Source organism: Myotis davidii, unplaced genomic scaffold (assembly GCF_000327345.1).
Source record: "Myotis davidii unplaced genomic scaffold, ASM32734v1 scaffold545, whole genome shotgun sequence".
Classification (NCBI taxonomy): Eukaryota; Metazoa; Chordata; class Mammalia; order Chiroptera; family Vespertilionidae; genus Myotis; species Myotis davidii.
The window spans coordinates 1312663-1333417 of record NW_006296634.1 but is presented as its reverse complement, the minus strand read 5'-3'; the positions used below and the strand labels follow the sequence as shown (position 1 = coordinate 1333417).

The following is a 20755-nucleotide window of genomic DNA, read 5'->3' as shown; positions in this document are numbered from 1 at the left end:
GTTGGGGGAAGGCCCTGGTGAATGGCTAGCCCACCCAGTTTCCCCTCATCTGCATGATTGGAGGGAAGTGATTTCTCACCCATGTGAGAGATACCGCCGCCTGATTCATCTGCCTCACAGGCTGCTTCTGAGTGAAAAATGAAATCAAACATGGGAAGGACCGTGCACCATTTGTATAGAGATGCCCCACATACTAACAATGTATAGGCAACGTGAGTGGACCAGAACCATGAATAAGGAGTCCCTTTATAATGCAGTTTTACAGTGTTCGTTAGGGAGCAGCCATGGTTAGGAGATGCTGGAACAGACTGCAGACTGAGCAGCCCCAGTCGGGGTCTGTGTCAGGTTTGCGTGGGTGCAGTTCACACCTGCCCTGCTTCCTCATTTATGTGTACACTCCACACACACACACACACACACACACACACACACACACACACAGTGCACGAATTTCGTGCACCAGGCCCCTAGTATATTATAAAAGGCCTGTGCCTCTGATGCCGTAATGACCTGCATGGGTGGGCGGGCTGCACAATTTCGCACGCTGGGCTTCTAGTCTTTGCAGATGGGCTCTTGTATATATTGAGGATACACCTTCAACACTCGGACAGTTTACAACTCTTAGCAACTCACTTAATGTGCAAAACCTGAAGGTCATCCAGAGGTGAGATTGTAGGGTCTTCTCAGTTCTTTTCCTAAAGCATCTCCTTCACCAGTGTCTCCTCCCAGGCTTTTCACTTTGTCTATTTTTTTTTGTCCCAACGGATATTTCTTGACCTAGACAGCATTGGCTACTACTACATTCGGCTTTATTTGTTGAACATATGCCAGTACTTTACAATTTTACACTTTAAAATCATAAACCTTATAGTGCTTGAACTATATATTCAATTTTTTAAAATAGTAAACATAAAAAGGAAGCACTGTAAAAAGTGTGATTCAAGAAGTGTCAAGAATAGGTCATAGAAGAAAATTAAAAACCCAATACATCACCTTATATTAGAATACCTTGGGTTAAATAATTATAAGTCTGTTGACTTTCTGAAAGTAAATGATCTTTACCCCGCTGGCTTTCACTTGACTGGCTATAGCCAGAAATTGGTCAGGAGTTGTTCCTTCCCTTAGCTGTCTAAGGTATAAGATTAGTGCCCAGGCTCCAAGTTCATTCTTTTTGCTTCAGTTATGATTTGTTTCCCAAATATTGCATGACAAAGTAATTTCATTTATTTAGATTTCATAGACTCTTTCATTGTAATCTATATCAAATCTATAGGTTGTTTGATGACACGCTAACAGGCAAAAAACGGAGGTAGGGCCTTGTTGAATACAGAGATTGGGCCCTTTTTGCCAAGGATTGTTTATATTTTATTTGTTACTGGTTGGCATTAAACAAGGAGAAAGTTCTTTGGGATTCCCAGACTATAAAGTTTGCTGAAACAGATTTTTCATTGTGTTATGCAAACTTGTGCTTGTAAAATGTATGGAAAACACTTTCTTAAAAAAAATTTTTTTGTCCCTAGCTGGTTTGGCTCAGTGGATAGAGCGTTGGCCTGCAGACCGAAGGGTCCCAGATTCAATTCTGGTCAAGGGCATGTACCTGGTTGCGGGCACCTCCCTGGCCTGGGCCCTGGTCCAGGGCAGGAGGCAACCAATCGACGTGTTTGTCACACATCGATGTTTCTCTTTGTCTTTCCCTCTCTTCCTAAAAACCAATGGAAAAATATCCTCAGGTGAGGATTAACAAAAAATTAATTAAAATTTTAAAATGTTAAAAAAAATTTCTTTTGCATTTGTGTGTAGACCTCCTTTAGTCACCTGAAAGCCTATTTTATCTGTTTTTATAGGTTTCACAGAGAGGAAGGGAGAAGGAGAGAGAGAATCATCGGTCGGCTGCCTCTTGCACACCCCCTACTGGGGATCAAGCCAGCAACCCAGGCATGTTCCATGACAAGGAATTGAACCATGACCTCCTGGTTTATAGGTCGATGCCCAACAACAGCCACACCGGCTGATGGCCTCTGCTTTTCATAATATTTGAGGCGAACCTAAAATTTAATTTGTGTAAAGATGAGCACATAAATGTTTAATAGCCTGACAATAATTTGCCCTGGCCTGTGTGGATCAGTGGTTAAAGTGTCAGCCCACACACCAGAAGGTTGAGAGTTTGAGACCTGGTCAAGGGCATGTGCCTGGGCTGCAGGTTCAATCCCCTGTCCTGGTTGGGACCCACACCCTAGCACATAAATCTCAGTCTGTCTCTGCTTCTTTTCATATATTTGTTCCACTAATGTGTGTATACACACACACACACACACACAGACACACAAGAACTCAGTCATTTTTAGTTTTAGAACCTCTTAATGAAAAACATCAGTACTGTTTTTATTAGTATTCAGTATTAGAGAAAATAAGTGTATATGAGGGTAGGACCCCCTACCCTCAGCAAATGAATCGATGTTTCTCTCCTCTCTCCCTTTCTCTCTCTCTAAAATCAGTAAACATGCATATATATCATGTGCATCTAACACTTAACCATGATGCCTGGTGATAATAAATGCTCACCAAGAAAAAAAAAGACTGACTAAACTAATTGTATTGTGCTTTTAAGGTTAAAAACGACAACTAACGCCAACCATGAAAGATCCAAGTCGCAGCAGTACTAGCCCAAGCATCATCAATGAAGATGTGATTATTAACGGTCATTCTCATGAAGATGACAATCCATTTGCAGAATACATGTGGATGGAAAATGAAGAAGAATTCAACAGACAAGTTAGTTTTATGTACAAGCATGTTCTTTTTTGTACTCCATGACAACCTTCAAATAATGTAGCTGTATTTGTTCCTTAAATGTGTTTGTTTTTCAGTCTGGTACCTTATTTATGAGATATATGGATTTATGTGCCACCACTCCTATTTTATCTGGATGATGATTACCACCAGGTTAGCTAGCTTTTTTCAGGGTTCCACCCCAGAGATTCTGATTCGGGTGGATTAGGGTGTAGCCTGGGAAACTTGTTTTTTAAAAGCTCTCAGATTATTCCAATGAGCAATTAGGTTTGGAAACCACTACGCTACACCAATCATATTGCTCTACTGCAGTGAAAGTCAAGAGAATGGGATTCAGGAGCAGATGGGCACAGGTACTAGGGTGCAGAACTATTGTGTTTTTCACATGAGGTTCTCAATCTAATCAATCTGAAAATCTGACACTATTCTCTTTAGAAAACTCTCCTACATTAATAAATACTATCTTTTATTTTCACATTTTTGACTTCTATTTCCATCTTTTGTCACTTCTTCCCAGATTTGGTTTGGATAGTAAGTAGCCAGCTTGATTTTGCCATATCCAATGATGGATACTCAAGAGTTAAACAATGTAGTCTTATTTCAGTGAGAATCAGTTGTGGGAGGGGGAATTGTTTAAGTTACTCATGCCCTGAGCCTATCCTCTAAAGATTTTTTTCAATTACTTTGGGTAGGTTTAGGGTTTATATAGTTTTAAACTGTCATAGGTAATTCTGACATGCATTCCTTAGTGTCAGCACTTCTTTATTTGTTACTTCTTCCCCTCTACCTTCAATGGAAAAAAATATATTCTGCTATGACAAGTAAAGACATAGCAAAACCCTAAACAGATCTTCCCAAGTGTTAACGGTAAACTTTTTTTTCCCCTTAGTGCTTTTAAATAGTTCAAGATATTTCAAGCTGTTTCTAGTGATGTCTTACCAAGTATGCTGTAAACTGTCCTTTATTTATTATAAATCCAGATAGAAGAGGAGTTATGGGAAGAAGAATTTATTGAACGCTGTTTCCAAGAAATGCTGGAAGAGGAAGAAGAACATGAGTGGTTTATTCCAGCTCGAGATCTTCCACAAACTATGGACCAAATACAAGACCAATTTAATGACCTTGTTATCGGTGATGGCTCTTCTCTGGAAGATCTTGTGGTAAAAAGTTATTTTTCATCTTTTTAAAACCTTTCCCATAAGTGGAAAAGCCAGCAATCATCTGTTTAAGAAGAGTTCTACATCTCTTCTCCTTCTGAAATTGTACTGCTTTTTACTGTGGAAGCAGAGGCCTCCCAGTCTCACTTATGACATGGAGTGACTTCTGGCAACACTCTGGAATTAGTCTGAGACTACTAACAGACTTCTTGCCACTGCTTTTAGCTTTGATAACTGTTGCCCTAGGATATGTAAATGTCTTAGAAAACATTAATCCAAAAGAAGTACAGTATGTTCATGTGACCTACCTATTCAAAAGTAGCTTGATGGAGAGATTTGGCTGGCTCTTTAATTTTTGTCTTAAACATTTGGTGAAATTTGCAAATTTTCATCCGAAAGGTAAAATTTTGGAGATTTTTCTTCTTCCTGAATTCATTAACTCCAGGATTTTCACCGAGTTAACCCGAACTCCTTTTGGAACTGTCATTTAATAAGGACATCCATAAGCTCTTAGTAGAAAAGAAACCTATTTGCATCTTTAATTATTTTCAGTGTCTCATTGTTGATATTATATTAAAATGTATTTTTAGGGAATTGTCATAACTAGGCATTAGTTCTAGAATTGAACCTAATGAGTCAGTCCTTCACTAAAATGAAAGATAATTTAAAGTCAGAATGTTAACCTTTCTCTTCATATTGATAATCTATTTGCTTCTACAAGGTCTCTGAAATTTACTCCTGAACTCTGAAATATTTGTTGCAATTGTCTTCTGTTCACTGTGTAGTGATTTTCTATAATCTGGCTGTGCAGCATAATTACCTATGAAGCATTAAATACAAAAAAGTTTCTCAGCTACATTTCAGAACTGTAGAATCAATCGTCTAGGCATGTTTATTTTTTAAAAAGCACTCCCAGAGGATACCACCAGCCGACCTTATCAGGCATTGGTAAACCCTCCTTCTGAAGGACTGTATAGAGAACATTGAAAAAAAATGTTTTAGAATTATTTGTTTTTTAGTTAATTTTATTTATTTTTTAGACAGAGGGGAAGGGGCAGGGGGAGAAACACTGATTTGCTGTTCCACTTATGCATTCATTGGTTGATTCTTATATGTGCCCTAATGGGGGATTGAACTCACAACTTTGGAGTATAGGGATGATACTCTCTAACCAACTGAGCAACCCAGCCAGGGCTAGAGAACACTGAAATTTAAATTGTGGTATAGCCTTTGTTGCCGTAAATGACCCAAATGAGCAGATATGTGATCTGAGTAGTCTGTTGGATTATGCTTACTTGTGGCTACCGTAGTCCACAAATAATCCTAGTTGCTGTGATGAGTTTAGCCCTTTGCTGGATATAATGTAGTATAACTTTAAACTAGAACCGGTAGAAATTTATTCTGTAGAAACTGATTTGTTCATCTCAATCTGTTTAAGATTACGTAATTTCTTCTTATTCTTTTGTTGCTGCCAAAAGATTACACATTTAAGAACACTGCTTTAAAAAAAAATAAATAAATGTTTTTATTGATTTCAGGGAAGAAGGGAGAGAAGGGAGAAAAAGATAGAAACATCAGTGATGAGAGAGAATCATTGATTGGCTCTCTCCTGTACATCCCCTACTGGGTATTGAGCCCACAAGCCAGGCATGTGCCCTGACCAGGAATCGAACTGTGACCTCCTGGTTAATTTATCAACGCTCAACCACTGAGCCACACCTGCCGAGCAAGAACACTGCTTTTATTTATTTTATTTTTTTTACCCTCACACTTTTATATATGTTTCCTTTGAGAGAAAAAAGAATATGTCCTGTGCAAGGAAATGTTTCTGTATATGTATAAATTATGAAACTAAGATTAAATTATTGCTCCAACATGTTTAATGTGCTTTGGTCTTGAAGTAAGTAACATAGGGGGCTCAGAATTAGTCTAAAAGCCTTCCAGAATGCCTACATTTCAGTCCCTGGAAACCATCCTGGTTTCTTTTTTATCTTTTTCAACTTTCATTCCAAGATGTGGTAGAAGAAAATGTCCAGCTATTCCCTATATGCTGACATATCTGCTTAGGAAAGTAAAGATTTAGAAATATAGGATAATTCTGGTACAAGTCTCTAAGGTTCTTGGAAACTTTGGCCTGTTCTTTCCCTCACTGATGGAAAAATGAAGTCCCAGGGAGAGTGACTTTGAAAGATAACTCCACATTTTTAATGAAGACCTTAAAATAAAATTAACCTATAAACACTTCCCAGTCACTTTAATCATCATTTTATTTTTATTTTATTATTATTATTTTTAAATATATACAGAGAGGAAGGGAAAGGGATAGAGAGTTAGAAACTTCGATAAGAGGGAAACATCGATCAGCTGCCTCCTGTACACTCCCTATTGGGTATGTGCCCGCAACCAAGGTACATGCCCTTGACCGGAATCGAACCTGGGACCACTGAGCCAAACCAGTTAGGGCTTAATCATCATTTTAATACTTGTTTAATATTTTTGCATATTATGATATTGCTCAAAGGAAGTCAAATATTACAGGTAAGGGAACAAAATTCCTTGTTGTACACTCTTTTAATTTATGCAGGTTTCTGTTTACACGTAAGCAAAATTAATTTCAATTCCTGCTTGCTCTTTAAAAGGTTGATAAATTTGATATAATACATATAGCTTACATCTGATTCCTGCCTTCCTAGCCAAAGATATTTTTAGGTTAAGTTTAGCAATCTGAGTTCTTGCTTTTGTCTTGTGTTTTTTTTAAGATGTTTTTGCATGTGGATCTAGGTTGAATGCTTCTGAGTATCTGAAGCTATCTGTTAATGAACTTGCTTTTTTATGTACTTATTTTCCAGGTCAAGAGCAATCTGAATCCAAATGCAAAGGAGTTTGTTCCTGGGGTGAAGTACTAAAATATTTGAGTAGACGGGGCCCTCTTTTGGTGGATGTAGCACAATTTCCACACTGTGAAGGCAGTATTAGAAGACTTAATTGTAAAAGCTCTCTCTTGTCACTGTGTTACACTTATGCATTGCCAAAGTTTTGTTAGTCTTGCATGCTTAATAAAAGTGCTGAGACTGTTATTAAGTAAAAAGCTGTCAAACATTTACTGAAAAATAGAATTGGCCCCATGGCTGGATGTGAAGACAGCAAGGAGGAAGCACCAGTCAAGTTGTGACAAAGCACCAAATTAAATGACCTTTAAATCTTAGTGAATTGTCTTTTTTGAGGCTAAACTGGTCCCCTAGGTTTAACTAGCACTCACTAATAATTCTAAACTTTTTTTAAATCAGTAAATTTAAATTAAGTTCTAGTTAAGCAAATTTCTCAGTTAGACTGAAATTTACGCCCATCAAAAAGAATCTTCTGAGGAAGGCTTGTTAGTTAATTTGAAATAATCCATTGTAGACACATCTGTCTTTGGTCACTGATGTTACAAGGTAGTGATCAGATTAGAACTAGTCTTGGCTTTTATGGTATGTTATCATGTAAGAAATACATCTGAGAGAGTATGTGATTTGAGAATTACGTCTTCTACAATTCTTATTGTAGCCATGCCTTTGTGAAGTCTAACATTTGACCAACCCATAATCTAATTGAACAAAGAAATTGTAACGTGATTTGAGTGGTGCTTTTTCTTGCTTTGTTAACCATCACTACAGTAGTCTGCAGCACAACTTTTCTTTTAACAAAGCTAGAACAGTTTTGGCTTCTTAAACTTCATATTTGGGTAGGTTAAGCTGCCATACGTGTTCAGTGTGAATAGTGTTTAAGTTGAAAATATTGTAAAAAAATTATATTTTTTCAAAAATATTTAAAAAAATAAATAATAGTAGAACTGAGCTGATGGTTGTGTTTATTGGTGCTGAATGCAGACTCTCCAGTGGTGAGTTGCACTTTAATGTGGGCTCAGTCCCTCAGGACAACCCTGCTGGCAAGAGTTGCTGAGAGAACAGACTTGTTAGATCCCATTGTGTCAAATATCCTATATAATAAAAGCCTAATGTGCAAATTGTCCCCTTAACTGGGAGCTTGACTGCTCCCTATGACATGCGCTGACCACCAGGGGGCGACGCAGAACATGGCAGGCACCGGTGATGTGGTGCTGGCAGTGAGTGGCAGTGGAGGCACTGCTTGCCCCGATGGGCCCCAACGAGAGCGAAACCGCGGCGGGATGGTGGCAGGCAGCACCAGGCCAAGGCAGGTGCGAGCAGGGGCCTGATGCCCCAAACACAATGACCATTGGCAGCAGTGGGGGGTGGGAGGCCCAGCCCCAATCGATTGACCCGCTGGCGGGATGGTGGAACAGGTGGCACCAGGGGGTGGCTGCAGGGCTATGAGGCTGGGGTCGCGAGCTGGGGCCCAATCCCCACAGGCCACCCCGAGGGACCCCACCTTGCACGAATTTATGCACCAGGCCTCTAGTATATAAGTATCTATCTAAAATACAACGGCAAAATAAATCACACAGCCCCTACTGTAACTCACATTGATCCCCTCAGGCTATATGTTAGGGCAATTATAGGATATCCATGTTAAGAAACTTAGGCTGACCAGTATAGTGGTAATCTTACTCTACTATAATCTTCATTGGCTTCTTCCCTTTACAAATCATTGCTGATCTAATTGGACTGGTTTGCTATTTTATTTCATTGGGATCTTTCCCTTTTTACCCTCACAAGCTTATTTATATAATACTAGAGGCCCGGTGCATGAAATTTGTGCACTGGTGGGGTCCCTGGGCCTGACTGGTGGCGATCAGGGCCAATCAGGTTTCCCGCCACCTCCTTCCCTCACCACCTGCATCTGCCACCACCCACCCCCAATTGCCCAGCCCAGGTCCAGCCCTGATCAGTTGATTGGGGCCTGCTGGCTGGGGGAGAGGCATGGGGGGGCCTGGGAGGTTGGCCACCAGCACCAAGGAAGGAACTGGCCTTCGGCCCCCCAGGAAAGGGGCCACGTCTGCTGCCACCCATCCCCGGTTCCCCATCCCAGCCCGGAGGCCTGGCCACGATCAGGCGATTGGGGCCTGCTGGGTGCAGCATCTGTCTCCTGGTGGTCAGTGCGGATTATAGCAACTGGTCGTAACAGTCGCTTAGGCTTTTATATATGTAGATGTTTGTGGCTAATCTTAATTTGGGATAGGTTGTCAACCAACTAGCAATTTTTTGGTTTCACATGCAGTTCTGCCTCATGGCCGTACTCAATTGTTAATAATGTCCTCTGTGCTTTTTTGTTGAGCTCAAGATTAAGAGGGCCATCTAATCAGTTCTGGCTCACATTCTCCCTGGGGATCCTTGGGTGTGAGCAACTGTGCCCCAGTGGTTTTTAATAGCTAATGTAACAAATTAAAAAACAGATAGGTTTTTTTAAGAAACTGAAGCAGATGATCCTGCTTAGTTCTCGTTCTTTTGGGGGTCATGATGTAACCAGTCTCCTCTGTTTTCTAAGAGCTCAGTACCACAAGTGGCACTCAAGGCTGCCAAATCATGAGGCTTACAGATCCTTTTTTCTCTCTCAGCTCAGACATATTTCCACATATTGCCAAATTACTGTAATGCAATAAACTTTGAGATTATAAACTTAGGCATTATAACCTAATGATTAAGAGCAGAGACTATCCAGATTTCCTGTGAATCCAGTAAAGCATGGGCATGTCACTTAACCTTTCTGTGACTTAGTTTCCACTGCTTTAAAATGGTAGTAATAACAATATTTGTCTTAGAATTCTGTGATTAGTTAATATACATCGAGCACTTAAGACAATTTCTGGCACATAGAAAGTTCTATTTAAGGGATTATTACTCATTTTGTTGGAACTTTTCTTAGGGAACATGCACATTAAAACTACTCTGATGTTTAATTAGAGAGCCAGGCACCTGCATTTGGGATAGGTAGAGATGGAAAGTTTCAAAGCATTGCTACTTCATTTTGAAATCCTTGGGAGAGATTATCACCCCAGGGCCTATATGGTACAGTTTTAGGGTAACGAAAGTCATCCTGTTTTTATTTTTTGACCATTACTGAAACAAGGCATATGAGAGAATTTTTCTGGTTTTTGTACTATGTCAGTATTTCTCAACCTTTTCCGTGTCATAAAGTGTTATTTATTCAGTATATGGGAGTGCAGAGGTGAGGCTGGCTGCCAGTGGCTGGAGTTTATGTCAGTTGATCCAGTTTCTGCCCAGATACCCAGAAGGCTGAGGGGATCGGTATTTCAGCATACTGTGATCTCTTAGCGTTCCACCAGTTGGGAGGTTCCACTCTCACTTATAAAATGGCTAAGGAATTCTACTCAAAATCCATATATTGACTTTTTAACCCAATTTACCTTCCCCTTGAAAACACTAAATGAGTCACAAAAAGGGAAACCAAGTAGTTTGGTTTTCCTTTGGTTAAAGCATATAAGAATGTGATTTTTCAATCCTCGCACAAAAGCCATAGACTAACACATCCTACCTTTCCTGGGAGTAATTTTTCAGATCTTGGTGCACACGGGCCCAGTTTCTCTATTCTCTGAAATATCTTCTGGAACTGGACGCTGATCTTTTGACCTTGAAGAAAATCCTTTGAAGACTGGGCAGATAGGAATGTATTTCAGAAAGGCAATCCTTTTTATCATGTTCATCCCAAAGGGGAAATCATAGCTCTTGAGACTGGTAGACATCTCACTGTTGGCATGGGCCCCAGCTTTCCACTGTACCAAGCCTCTTTCCTCTGGGCTTCCTGGAAAAGTACGGTGGGGTCACATATCAAAGCCAGTCACCATCAGTTCCTGCCCTTCCCATCTAGTTCTGAAGCAGACTTCTGGAATTGAGTGTCTTGACTCTCAAATACCTTCTGGTTCTAAAAACGGTTAAATTCGTTTTTTTCAGCTGCTAACTTGGCCAGAGCTCTAAAGAACCCTAAAGAATATGGTTATAATTAGTGTTTATTGTGTGCCTGTAATGTGCCAGGTTCTGTGCTAAGTGCCTTAATTTCATTATCTTATTTCTTCAAAATATATCTGAAGGAGGTGTAAAGGCACTATTGCACAAAATTTTATGATGAAACTGGCAGAAAGGTTAAGTAGTTGTCATCCTACATCTTGAATATGGGGCTAGTGTGTGCTGGGCTGTTGGATACCATAAAGTGCCCAGACTCTGCTGTGGGGGCAGGTTGGTGTATATTGAAACACTATAATCAGTGTTAATATGATTTTATATTTGGAAAATAAACTCTTGTTTTTATAATACAACCTCAGAAAGTCAAGGTAAGTAAAATCTTCAGTAGTGGTGGCAGGGGTTTTTTGCAAGAGGGAAATTTGCCCTACAAAGTGGGGAGTGGTGCATGAGATCTCTGAGGTTTTCACAAGAGGGCTGGTTGATGAAGACTGGCACAGTGTAAGTCTATGGTGAGAGTGAGATTTCCATATGCTGGCAACCCAGCCTGAGGCCGCCATGAGTAATGCAAATGAAATGTGTCCTAGACTCAGAGGAGAGGGCACTAAGGGAGAGCTGGGGTCCTCAAGGAAGACTACTTGGAGGAGGTACTGTTTGAGCTGGGCCTGGCTGCACAGAGAGCACAGGTAGGCAGAGTGGAAGAGGAAGAGATGGTGTGGCACAGGACTCTGCTGGCTGATTGCACCTCCTCCCCATCGCTGCTAGGACACAACAGGTAGCCCAGAGATCCCTCACCTACCATTCATATCCCTCCCTGGCTGTAGTGCTCTCTGCTTTTCCAAGTCCCTTCTATCCTAGACACCAGGAAACCCTCCAGATTAGCAGTCGCCAACCTTTCAGACCTCATGGACCACCGGTTGGCGACCACTGCCCAGGCTTATTGATCTTACTGCTTTAAATTGCTTTAAATTGTTTTACTTCCTGTCTTGTGCTAGGAGCTCCTCAAAACAGACACTTTTTTTTTTTTTTTGGCACATCTCCTTTAGTGTCTAACCCAGAGCCAAACTGGTAAGTTTCTCTACCATTTGGACTAAATTGGCTTCCCCCCTAAGGTTGGGTTGTGGCTAGGTAAACAGAAAGAGCAAATGCAAAGTGGTATATCAGCAAAGTGTTCTCATCCCACAAAAGAAAACTGATTCCATGGTAAGGACTTGAGTTCTGAGCTAGCCAGACCTGGGTTGGAATCCAGGTTGTACTACCTTAGGCAAGTGATTTCACTAATCTGAGCTTCAGATTCTTCATCAGTGTATATTGAAAGACTGTTGAAGGTTATGTGGTGTGATATATAATCTAGCAAGGATGGTTGCTGAGATGGCAGTTGGATTGAAGGATTAAGCTAACATCTGATTAGCTTAATCCAGCCACCCAAATCACAGAGAAGCTCAGTTTATAGCTGCCCACCTGATGCCCTCCAACTCCCCAGATTCCCTAGGCCTTGAGGCTGCAAATTTCCTGTTTCAGGTTCACAGGATGGGCTGCTCCAGTCTCCAGCCCAGCTTCCTCTACATGAGGAGAGGTGGGTACCATGATCACTTACCACCCATCCATCCAATGGGTAGCTGTTGCCAAGAGCTCCCTCACCATCTGATGCTGTCTAAAAGTGCCAGGGAGCCCTGTCCCTTGCCTGCCCACACTCCAACCCACCAGCTGTGCATAGCCAGCCTCTGACTTGTATCTTCAGAGAGAGGGATGCAAGTGGGGTCTGCTGCCATGTTTAAATTGGCAAATGGTGGGGGATAGAGGGCCATCTTGCTGTTCTCATCCCTCATCTCCCTGGACTGATGCAGTCTCTACCCTTTCTCTATGGAGCTTTCCCTGATCTTCCAGTTCCCCTGAAACCTTCCAGCAGAGGTCATGTGGTGCAATGACTGATACACAGGCCACAGACTGCATCCGATGGACTTGGTTAAAATCCCAGATTTGCAAAGTTACAAATCTGCAAAAGTGACCTTCAGTGAGTCACTTGATAGTCTGCCTCGCAGGATAGTTTTTGAGGATGAGATGATTAGCTCCATGCCTGACCCTTAGAAGATGTTTGGTAAATGTTAGCAATGTTTGTTACTAGTTAGGACACCTGGTGACATTTATTTTTTATATATTTACTGGGCACATAAATTTGGTCTAGGAGGATTCTCGGGAACACTCACAAAGTATCCTCCACAATCCCTCCAAAAAGTCCTAATAATAGCAAAGAAAGTTAGGACTCTTCCTATTAGCCACTGTTGCAGGCTACTTGCATTGGAGTGGGTTTTGCCAAAAAACTAAAGCTGCATTTGTATCTGCCCTAATAAAGTGAAGGTGCCCCTCACCCCAGTGACTATCACAAAATGGAAAGGAAAAGACAAAGGCCCTGGAGTGACTCCTAGCCCCACCCTCTTCAGAACCTATGAGGCATGCCTGTACCTGGCTGGCCAGTTTCTCCCGCCAGCCAGTGGGCACACCATCAGCCCATCTGCTCCCTGCTTCTCCCTACCTACATCGCATTGGACCCAGCCACAGCTCTGGTTCAGGGGCCATCTGTTGAAGTGCAGATGAGCCCAGCCTCATTCTGTTTCCCTCCCAGAGCTGACACATACCTGGCACTGTGTTGTCCAGTAGGAAAGCAAGGCACCCACCCACGAACATCTCCGTGGTCAGTAGCACAGTCAGAATCTGGTCCACTTCAGGAATACCTGTGGAATAGGCCGAGGGCCAGTAGGTGTCAGGACCGCCCTGGAGAACAGACCTCAGGGATTGCCCTCTACTTCTGCAGCCTGCTGACTTCCTTGAGCAGGTATGGAGCTGGATGGTGGGACACTACAAACCCCGACTTGCAAGCCTGTCTGCACCTCTGCCTCTTCCACCCCTGGACTCATATTCCAGTTCTGCAAGTTAGTTCCTACTTGTCATGGGACAAATCATTTCAGCCTCACTTTCCTCATCTGATGTGGAAATGATAGCATCTATCTCATGGAGCTACTGTGAAAATGAAATGAGCACATGTAAAGCTCAATACCTGTCCACAGAAAGTATCTTAGTAAAGGACACCTGCTAATTAGCTTCTCAGCAGCTGATTAACATCCAGAATTGTGCAGTTGTTGCTCTAGCAGCATGGAGCCTTTGAAAGTCAGGCCCACCACACCTACCCTACCCGCAGTGACATTCAGACAGGTGGGGGCACCTGTGTTGATGGCGCCGGGGTTGGACTCCAGGTAATTTGGCAGTGTAAGTCCAAAGAACATGGAAAATCCGAGCACGAAGAGGTTGCGGGAGGAGTTCATGTCCACGAACTGCAGGTTGGACAGCCCCACAGCGGTTATCATGCCTGAGTGCACAGGAGAACTGCTAGAGAGGCCTGGCGCGGGCTGGGTGGGCTCCACCATTCAGCGACCCGCGCTGTCACCAGGATCCATGTGCAGCACTCACCGAAGAGGGTGCAGAACATGCCCCCCAGGATGGGGTCAGGGAGCGAAGCGAAGAGGGCTGTGAATTTGCCAATAGTGCCCAGGACCAGCATGATGCCCGCACCATACTGCACCACGCGCCTGCTGCCCACCTGCCAGGGAGCCAGGGGATGGGACTATATATCCAAGAGGATAGGTGGGAAGGGGTGAGTTCTGGGGCCGGGTGGGATGAGGGGGGCGGAGCCTGTGATAAGAGGGAGGCTCAAATGGGCAGGGGCTTGAGGCAGCGCAATGGAGGGCGGGGGGAGGGGTGTGGGAGGGAGCTCTTAAAGACGGGGTGGGGGCAGGCCAAAGTGTGGACCGGGTTGGGGCGGGGTCTGCGGCAAATGGAGTGCGGGTGGGGCTCTTGCTCTTCTGGTTCGGTAAGGCACCTTGGTAATCCCCAGGACGCCAATGTTGGGGCTGGACGAGGTGGACCCATTGCCGGTGCCCAACAGCCCTGCGATGATGCAGCAGATGCCTTCGGTGAAGATGCCCCTGTAAGAAACATGAGCTGGGAGGATTTGGTCCAGGCTCTGCCCATTACCCTGGCTCGGGTGCTGCCTTCTGTATTATACTCTTCACTCCAGGGCAAAGGGAGGTCTGGGAGCCAGGAGCCCAGGTCTGAACACTAATGCAGTGCCTTGGCATTTACTCCTTTTGGCGATTCTGGGTTTCAATTTCCTCCTCTGTCAAACGGGGATAATAAGGGAGCTGCCTCACAGTCACTGGTGGATTGCACAAAAGAACACACACTGAGGGCTAGGCACGTGGAAGGTTGTCCGATGACTAGTTTCCCTTGGACTTCATTACCTCCTCAACTGCTCACAACATTCAGGGTGAGAGATGAGAGCATCCATCCCCATTTCATAGGTAAGGAAAATGAGGTCTGGAGAGTATTAGTGACTTGCTCAAGTCCACATCTTTTGCGACTCAACTCTGTCCCCACATTTGCTTCCTGCGTGGCCTCAGGGGGAATCATATTGGGGAGGGCAGATGGGCATACCTGTTGATAGCATGTACTGGAGGGGGTGGTGCACCAGCCAGGCGGGCACAAGCATAGTAATCTCCGATGGATTCAATGATACCCGCCAATGTGGCACTGAACATTCCTAGGACAGCAGCTGCAGTCACTGTGGGCAGGCCCCACTGACCTGGGTTGAGGGGAGACAAGAGAATACAGTGCCCCTGTGTAGGTTAGGAGGTAGACTAGGCAGTTTGGCGGGGGTGGGGGGGGGTGGCTAAAGGAATCTCAAGCTGGGGTGGGAGTTGTACAGTTGTGGGAGCTCATTTGGGACCACTCAGGATCACGAAGCTCTGGAGTGAGGCTTTGAGTTAAACAGCACTCTGCCTGGCACACTATACATGTGCAGCTAATGCTAATTTTATCATCAGCTGTACTGGGATCAGAGTTAGAGGCAGAGTGGCCCAGGTGGGGTTGCTCACAGGGGTAGGGGATTCGGATCCAGGGTGCAGTAGCCATGATGTCCCCTCGGGCGTCCGTTCGTGCCTGGAAGCCATAGGCTGTAGGGTCTGTGGGCAGCACATCTGTCAGGGTCAGGATGTAGCAGAGCAGCCACACGGTCATGATGGCCAGCACAATCTGAAGGGGGGAGCGGGGAGGGGCACACTGAGGACCCTGGAGGTCTTGTTCCAAGCTAACCAGCCTTTACCTCAGCCCTACCCCTAGCCCCAGCTCCAGCCCCAGCTCTAGATCTCAGCCCCAACACCTGCTCCAGTCCCTGGCTGGGATCTCGTCTCTGCTCTGGCTCTAGTTCCCCTGATTTTCCGGCCCTTTCCCCCACCTTGGCCCTAGACACAAGTTCAGGCCCTGCCCTAGTCCCAGACCAGCTGTCTGTCAGTTCCTCACAGGAAACATCTTGAAGATCTGGATGCGGAAGAGACTGAGGCCCTTGCCCCAGCGGTAGACTGGCAGCAGGAAGGTGAGGTTGCGCAGGTACTGGGAGAAGAGGACGATCAGGAGAATGGAGCTGAGGGCAGAGGCACAAAGAAGAGATGGCTGGTAGGTCAGGCTGGGGGCAAAAGGCAGGACTGAGGAGGAAGGAAATGTAGGGGTGAGGGGGCTGGGGCTGGGCAAGGATCGATCCTGGTGCCGCTCACCAAGCTGAGATTCCCCAGTGGGAGCCAGCTCGGTCACCAGCAGCTTGGAAAACAGAGAGGCCAATAAGGGAGACAGTGGGGGTGACCGTGAGAGGCCCAATGTAGCTGAGCAGGGCCCCAGGCAGTCCCATCAGCCCAATCACCACTTCCACTATGCTGGATACCATGATTGCACCCTGGACCTGCAAGAGTAAAGGTCAGTTATAAGTCACTATGTAAAAGCCATGACCTCTACATTAAAAAATAAAAAATAAAATAAAAAAAGCCTCTGGACTAACCTACCTTGCATCTCCCAATTCACCTGTGGCCCTTACTCCCATCTAGCCCCCTCCTTAGTCCCCTCCTCAGTCCTGTCTTTTGCCCTTCTACTCCACGTGGGAACCCACCTCTCTCATCCGTGGGTGCCAGATATGAGAAGTGTTCAGGGGCAGACTCCAGTTGCCATAGATCTCCTCTGGGGGCAGAGACAGGGATACACACACATATGAACAGGGAACGGAGACATAGGGAGAGAAGATGCTGCTGCCATAAACGCATCCTGGTGTCTGGACCTCCAGGCTTCTAGTCCCCCTCCCCTCCAGCACACCCCAGAAGTGTGCCCACCTTCTGGGGGACATTTCCATCTCTCCAGGCCCAGGATGGCTTTAGCTGGGATCAGAAATGCAAAGGCACTAGCCTGGAACAGCGGCAGCCTGGAAGGGGAGGCACAGAGCAAGGTGGAGTGTGGTGGGGGCAGGGACACACAGACAGGGGAGATGGGGACGGAGGGGCACAGAGAGGGAGAGGCAGAAAGGATCACACAAAGGGACAGAGACATAGGGACTGGGCAGGGGCAGAGGAGAGGGAAGTCCTTGAGGCCCCAGGCAGGACTCTATTACATTTGGGGGGCCCAAGAAGAAAACAAATGGAGCCCCTGCCCACCCCTGCCCCTTTCCTTCTCAGCATGTTTCCTGCACTGTGAGGGGCCAGTGCACAGAAGTGGACAGCTTGTTTCTTGCATCCACGCTGCACTGACAACCTTCCTCCCTCCTCCTACCACACTGCCACACTTTGGCCACCTGGGGCTGTGCACAAGGGGGTAGGGGCCCCCAGGAAGGTAGACTATTGAAGAGCCCAGGAGGCAGGGAAGCAGGTGGTCCCTGAGTAGGACTTAATGAGTAGGGCTTAATCAGCTAGGTGAGTGGGCTCCACGCCCAATCCTTGCCCAGCTAAGGCACATTCCCTTATATCCACGGACTCCTAGTCTTTGAGGGGTGCCAGGTGCCAGGATAGGACTCCAGCTGCCGGGCTCTAAGGCTGGCCTGGGAGAAGAGGCAGCAGGTTGGGGCAGAGAGCAGCTTTTTTTGTCCCATGAGTCCTCTGAGAGAGACCACCTGCTCCAGCTGCTGCTGCTACATTGTGCGTGTGTCTGTGTGCGTGTGTCTGTGTGGGGGTGGGAGTGGGGCAGCTCACCGGATGCCCAGCGTGGTCTGGATGAGGGTGGTGATGCCCACGCAGGTGAAGATGGTGCCAATGAGCTGGCTGACCATGTGCTGGTCACGGCCCACACACAGCGCCTCAGCCAGGAGGAAGGGCACAGCGATGGTGCCACTGAAGCATGTCAGGTAATGCTGGGGGGTGGGGGAGTGCATGAGACCCACAGAACTCACATGGAAACAGGGCCCCCCTAGTACTTCTCATGCCTGCCTCAGTGGGCCTGAAGCCACGCTGCCCTAGGCAACATACCCACCCAGGATTGACATTCTCACAGGGAATTCCGGAGGACTACTGCTCACCTGGCTGGGGATTACTTATCTGTCCCCAAATTATTCCTGCATCTTCTGTGGAGTGGGCCCTCCTCCCTGTCACTGATACTTGCTCCCAGGGGATTAATCCTCTCTTGGACCCCATAATCCTCTTCCCCACCCCTGCTTGTTACAGTCACTGTTGCTGACCTTCGGTTTCTCTTCCTGTTCCCAAAGATAACCCTGGTGGCCAGGGAGGGGCTGGGGAGTGTGCAAGGGGGCGGCTGCTGCGGGGAAGCGCACCTGGAAGCCCAGCAGGATGCACAGATACCAGGGCGGCACATCTTCGATCTTGTACAGCATGTCGAACTTGGGCTCTGTGGGCAGGGGCACCGGGGGGTCCTTCGTGGAGGGCCCTGCTAAGCCCAGGTCCTCATGCTGGGGACAGCAGAGAACAGTAACTCAGGATGGAGAGGTGGACACTGGAAAGTTGATTCTGCCCCAGAATCAATCAGGTGCCTGAGTGGCCTGTCAGCCTCTCAGAATGGGGTCTGAGCCTGGGTTCCTCACTTCCCTCGCGGTTCGTACACCGAGCTGTCCCTTGGCCCGACTCTACCTGGCTCCCACCTCACATTGCTTTGTGCAGGATGAGTCCACTGTGCTGGCTCCTGGAGCCCTCAGGACTCAGGCATTCCAGCCAAGGGAATGGGCCCCTAAGTCAGACGGCCTGGGGGGACACAGGAAAGGGGACCAAGAGGACTGTGGAGGTCCTTGGGGTGGCACTGTGAGGGCGGCGCAAGGTTGGGGGGGACGGTTAGGTGGTGTCCCTACTGGCACTCAAGCTGGAGTCAGCGACTCCCTAAGCTGAAGTCTCCTTCACTCCCGCTGCCACCCCCACCCCATCCCCCAATAGCCAGGCTCTGCCTAGGACAGTCACTCTTGATCAAGTTTATAAGAACCTTTGTCTCTGCCCTCCCAGGGAGAAGCCTGTGTGCAGCTCCTCCAGCCCCCACCCCATCCTGCCCCTACCCAGCTCCCAGTCATCCCCCAGCACCTGTGTCTGGCCCTCAGGGTCCTCCTGGGCCCTCATCTCTGGGACACAGGTGTGAGCAGTTCCTGAAGAGAAGAGGAGATGGCTATAGAAAGGCCAGGGAGGACTTTACTCCACATATCAGACATTGTTCGAAGTAAATCTGTAACCAGATCCCCAACTCCTATCGAGATTGCGAAAGCAGGTCCCGGGTGGAGGTAATGTATTAACTCTGGCCATCGTAGAATGGTAAAGGCCGTCCAAGCTCTGCCACATTCACCCACTGCCCGCACCTGAGCCTGAACACGGGACCTCGTCTTGTTTCCCAAGAAAGGGCCAGAGTGGGCAGTGAGGCATAGACAGTCTTGGAAGTTTAACAATCTCTGTTTGAGTGACAGGAAAAGGAGTACAAATGGGCACTTGTTATGTCACCATCTGAATATTAATAACAAGTTAATCATTATCACCATCATAACCACGCTCATTGAGGAATGGCTGTGTGCCAGGCAAAATCTCTGTATTGTTGTGTTTAACCCCAGGTGCTGGGCAGTATTAACCTCCTTTACAGCTGACTAGGAGATATGATCTGACAAGGTAGCAAGATTTTAGAAAACCATTCCTAAAACTCAGGTGGGCCTGAACTCCCGCATTTATGCTGTGAATCACACATTAAATATAATAAGGCACCACCCTCCCCACCACTGCCACTCACCTCATGGTCCCTGAGGCACACAGCAGATGAACCTCTGGAGGAGCTACCAGGGCTGGCCTGGCCTTGCTGTCCCCTGTGTCAAAGGAGTCCCTTCCCCTCCCCGCCAGGACCCAATCCAGAACGAAAATGCAGGGCCCCTGTCCCAAAAGTATTATGAATTTTCAAGACAGTAACAGCAGAACATTAAACACCGTCTGGAGCCTTTCCAAGTGCCAGGCCCTGTGTGACTGCAAGTCACACAGCCCCCGAAGCCAGCCCGGGCCCTGCCTGTCTTTGCCTCCTGGAAGGTCCAGCCCAGTCTGGCCATGGGGCCTGGAGCTGGGGCCGGGGGCTGGGAGGGTCCAGGGGCTGAGGTTCTGCCCCCCACACGGCTGCCCAGGCCCAGCCCCCCAGGGCCCACCTACTTCTGGGTTGTTGGGTCCATGGCCAGACCCGGCCCCGAGCGCCCACAGGCAGCACCGCTCTCCAGCTGGGAAGGAGCTTCATGCCACAGTCCTGAATCCGTCTGCCTGTCCAGCCTCCAGCCTGTTCCTCTGTCTGCCTGTTCTCTCCTCTCCCTTCTTGGCTTTCTGCTCCCAGGTTCCCAAAGTCGTCTGACCAGTTTGAAGCTTCAGAGCTGCTCCTCAGCACTTTCCTTCCCACCCCCTCCTCCCCAGTGCTCCCCAGGGGGCCCTGCCTCCTCCAGTCCCCTAGACACTCAGTTCAACCACACAGAGACAAAGCCTGCGGTTGCACAGGGTCTCAGATATAATCACACAAAGGACTCACAACACCCAGATTCAGATGCAGACTCCACATAAAGCCTGGGTGATGTCACAGGCTCCCAACTCCACACCCGATATAGCTCAGCAGTTCCCTGTGCCC

The 20755-nt window shown here is 46.6% G+C and overlaps 2 protein-coding genes across 3 annotated transcripts in view; one reads left to right on the top strand and one right to left on the bottom strand.

Annotated features, from left to right (window-relative positions):
- PAIP2 (poly(A) binding protein interacting protein 2) overlaps positions 1–7783 on the top strand; it is a 14990-nt gene extending 7207 nt beyond the window's left edge. Inside the window, exons 2-4 of the mRNA XM_006772448.2 lie at positions 2609–2772; positions 3771–3950; positions 6797–7783. Coding sequence (XP_006772511.1) covers positions 2635–2772; positions 3771–3950; positions 6797–6853 — 375 coding nt within the window. The 5' untranslated portion in view covers positions 2609–2634 and the 3' untranslated portion in view covers positions 6854–7783. The remainder of the gene's footprint in view (positions 1–2608; positions 2773–3770; positions 3951–6796) is intronic.
- Positions 7784–10230: 2447 nt separating this feature from the next.
- Positions 10231–20469, bottom strand: SLC23A1 (solute carrier family 23 (ascorbic acid transporter), member 1). 2 transcript variants are annotated; one of them, XM_006772445.2, is made up of 15 exons: positions 20296–20469; positions 19204–19265; positions 18453–18587; positions 17878–18035; positions 17029–17117; positions 16812–16879; positions 16426–16607; positions 16175–16295; positions 15751–15907; positions 15311–15458; positions 14697–14802; positions 14288–14417; positions 14043–14186; positions 13459–13554; positions 10231–10667 (listed from the first exon to the last, which is right to left on the bottom strand). In XM_006772445.2, the coding sequence occupies exons 1-15, from the start codon at positions 20375–20377 to the stop codon at positions 10420–10422; spliced, it is 1926 nt and encodes a 641-aa protein (XP_006772508.1). In that variant the 5' UTR covers positions 20378–20469; the 3' UTR covers positions 10231–10419. The 2 variants fall into 2 exon arrangements, with proteins under 2 accessions (XP_006772508.1, XP_006772510.1); XM_006772447.2 differs by lacking the exons at positions 16426–16607; positions 16812–16879; positions 17029–17117 and having other exon boundaries at positions 20296–20468.
- Between the last annotated feature and the right edge of the window lie 286 nt (positions 20470–20755).

Coding starts and splice junctions, on each gene's coding strand:
- SLC23A1 (XM_006772445.2), bottom strand. CDS start 20,377: ATGAAGCTCCTTCCCAGCTGGAGAGCGGTGCTGCCTGTGGGCGCTCGG. Junction 16,608..16,811: donor GGCACCCACGGATGAGAGAG/GTGGGTTCCCAC, acceptor TTACTCTTGCAG/GTCCAGGGTGCAATCATGGT. Junction 14,418..14,696: donor GCGTCCTGGGGATTACCAAG/GTGCCTTACCGA, acceptor GCTCCCTGGCAG/GTGGGCAGCAGGCGCGTGGT.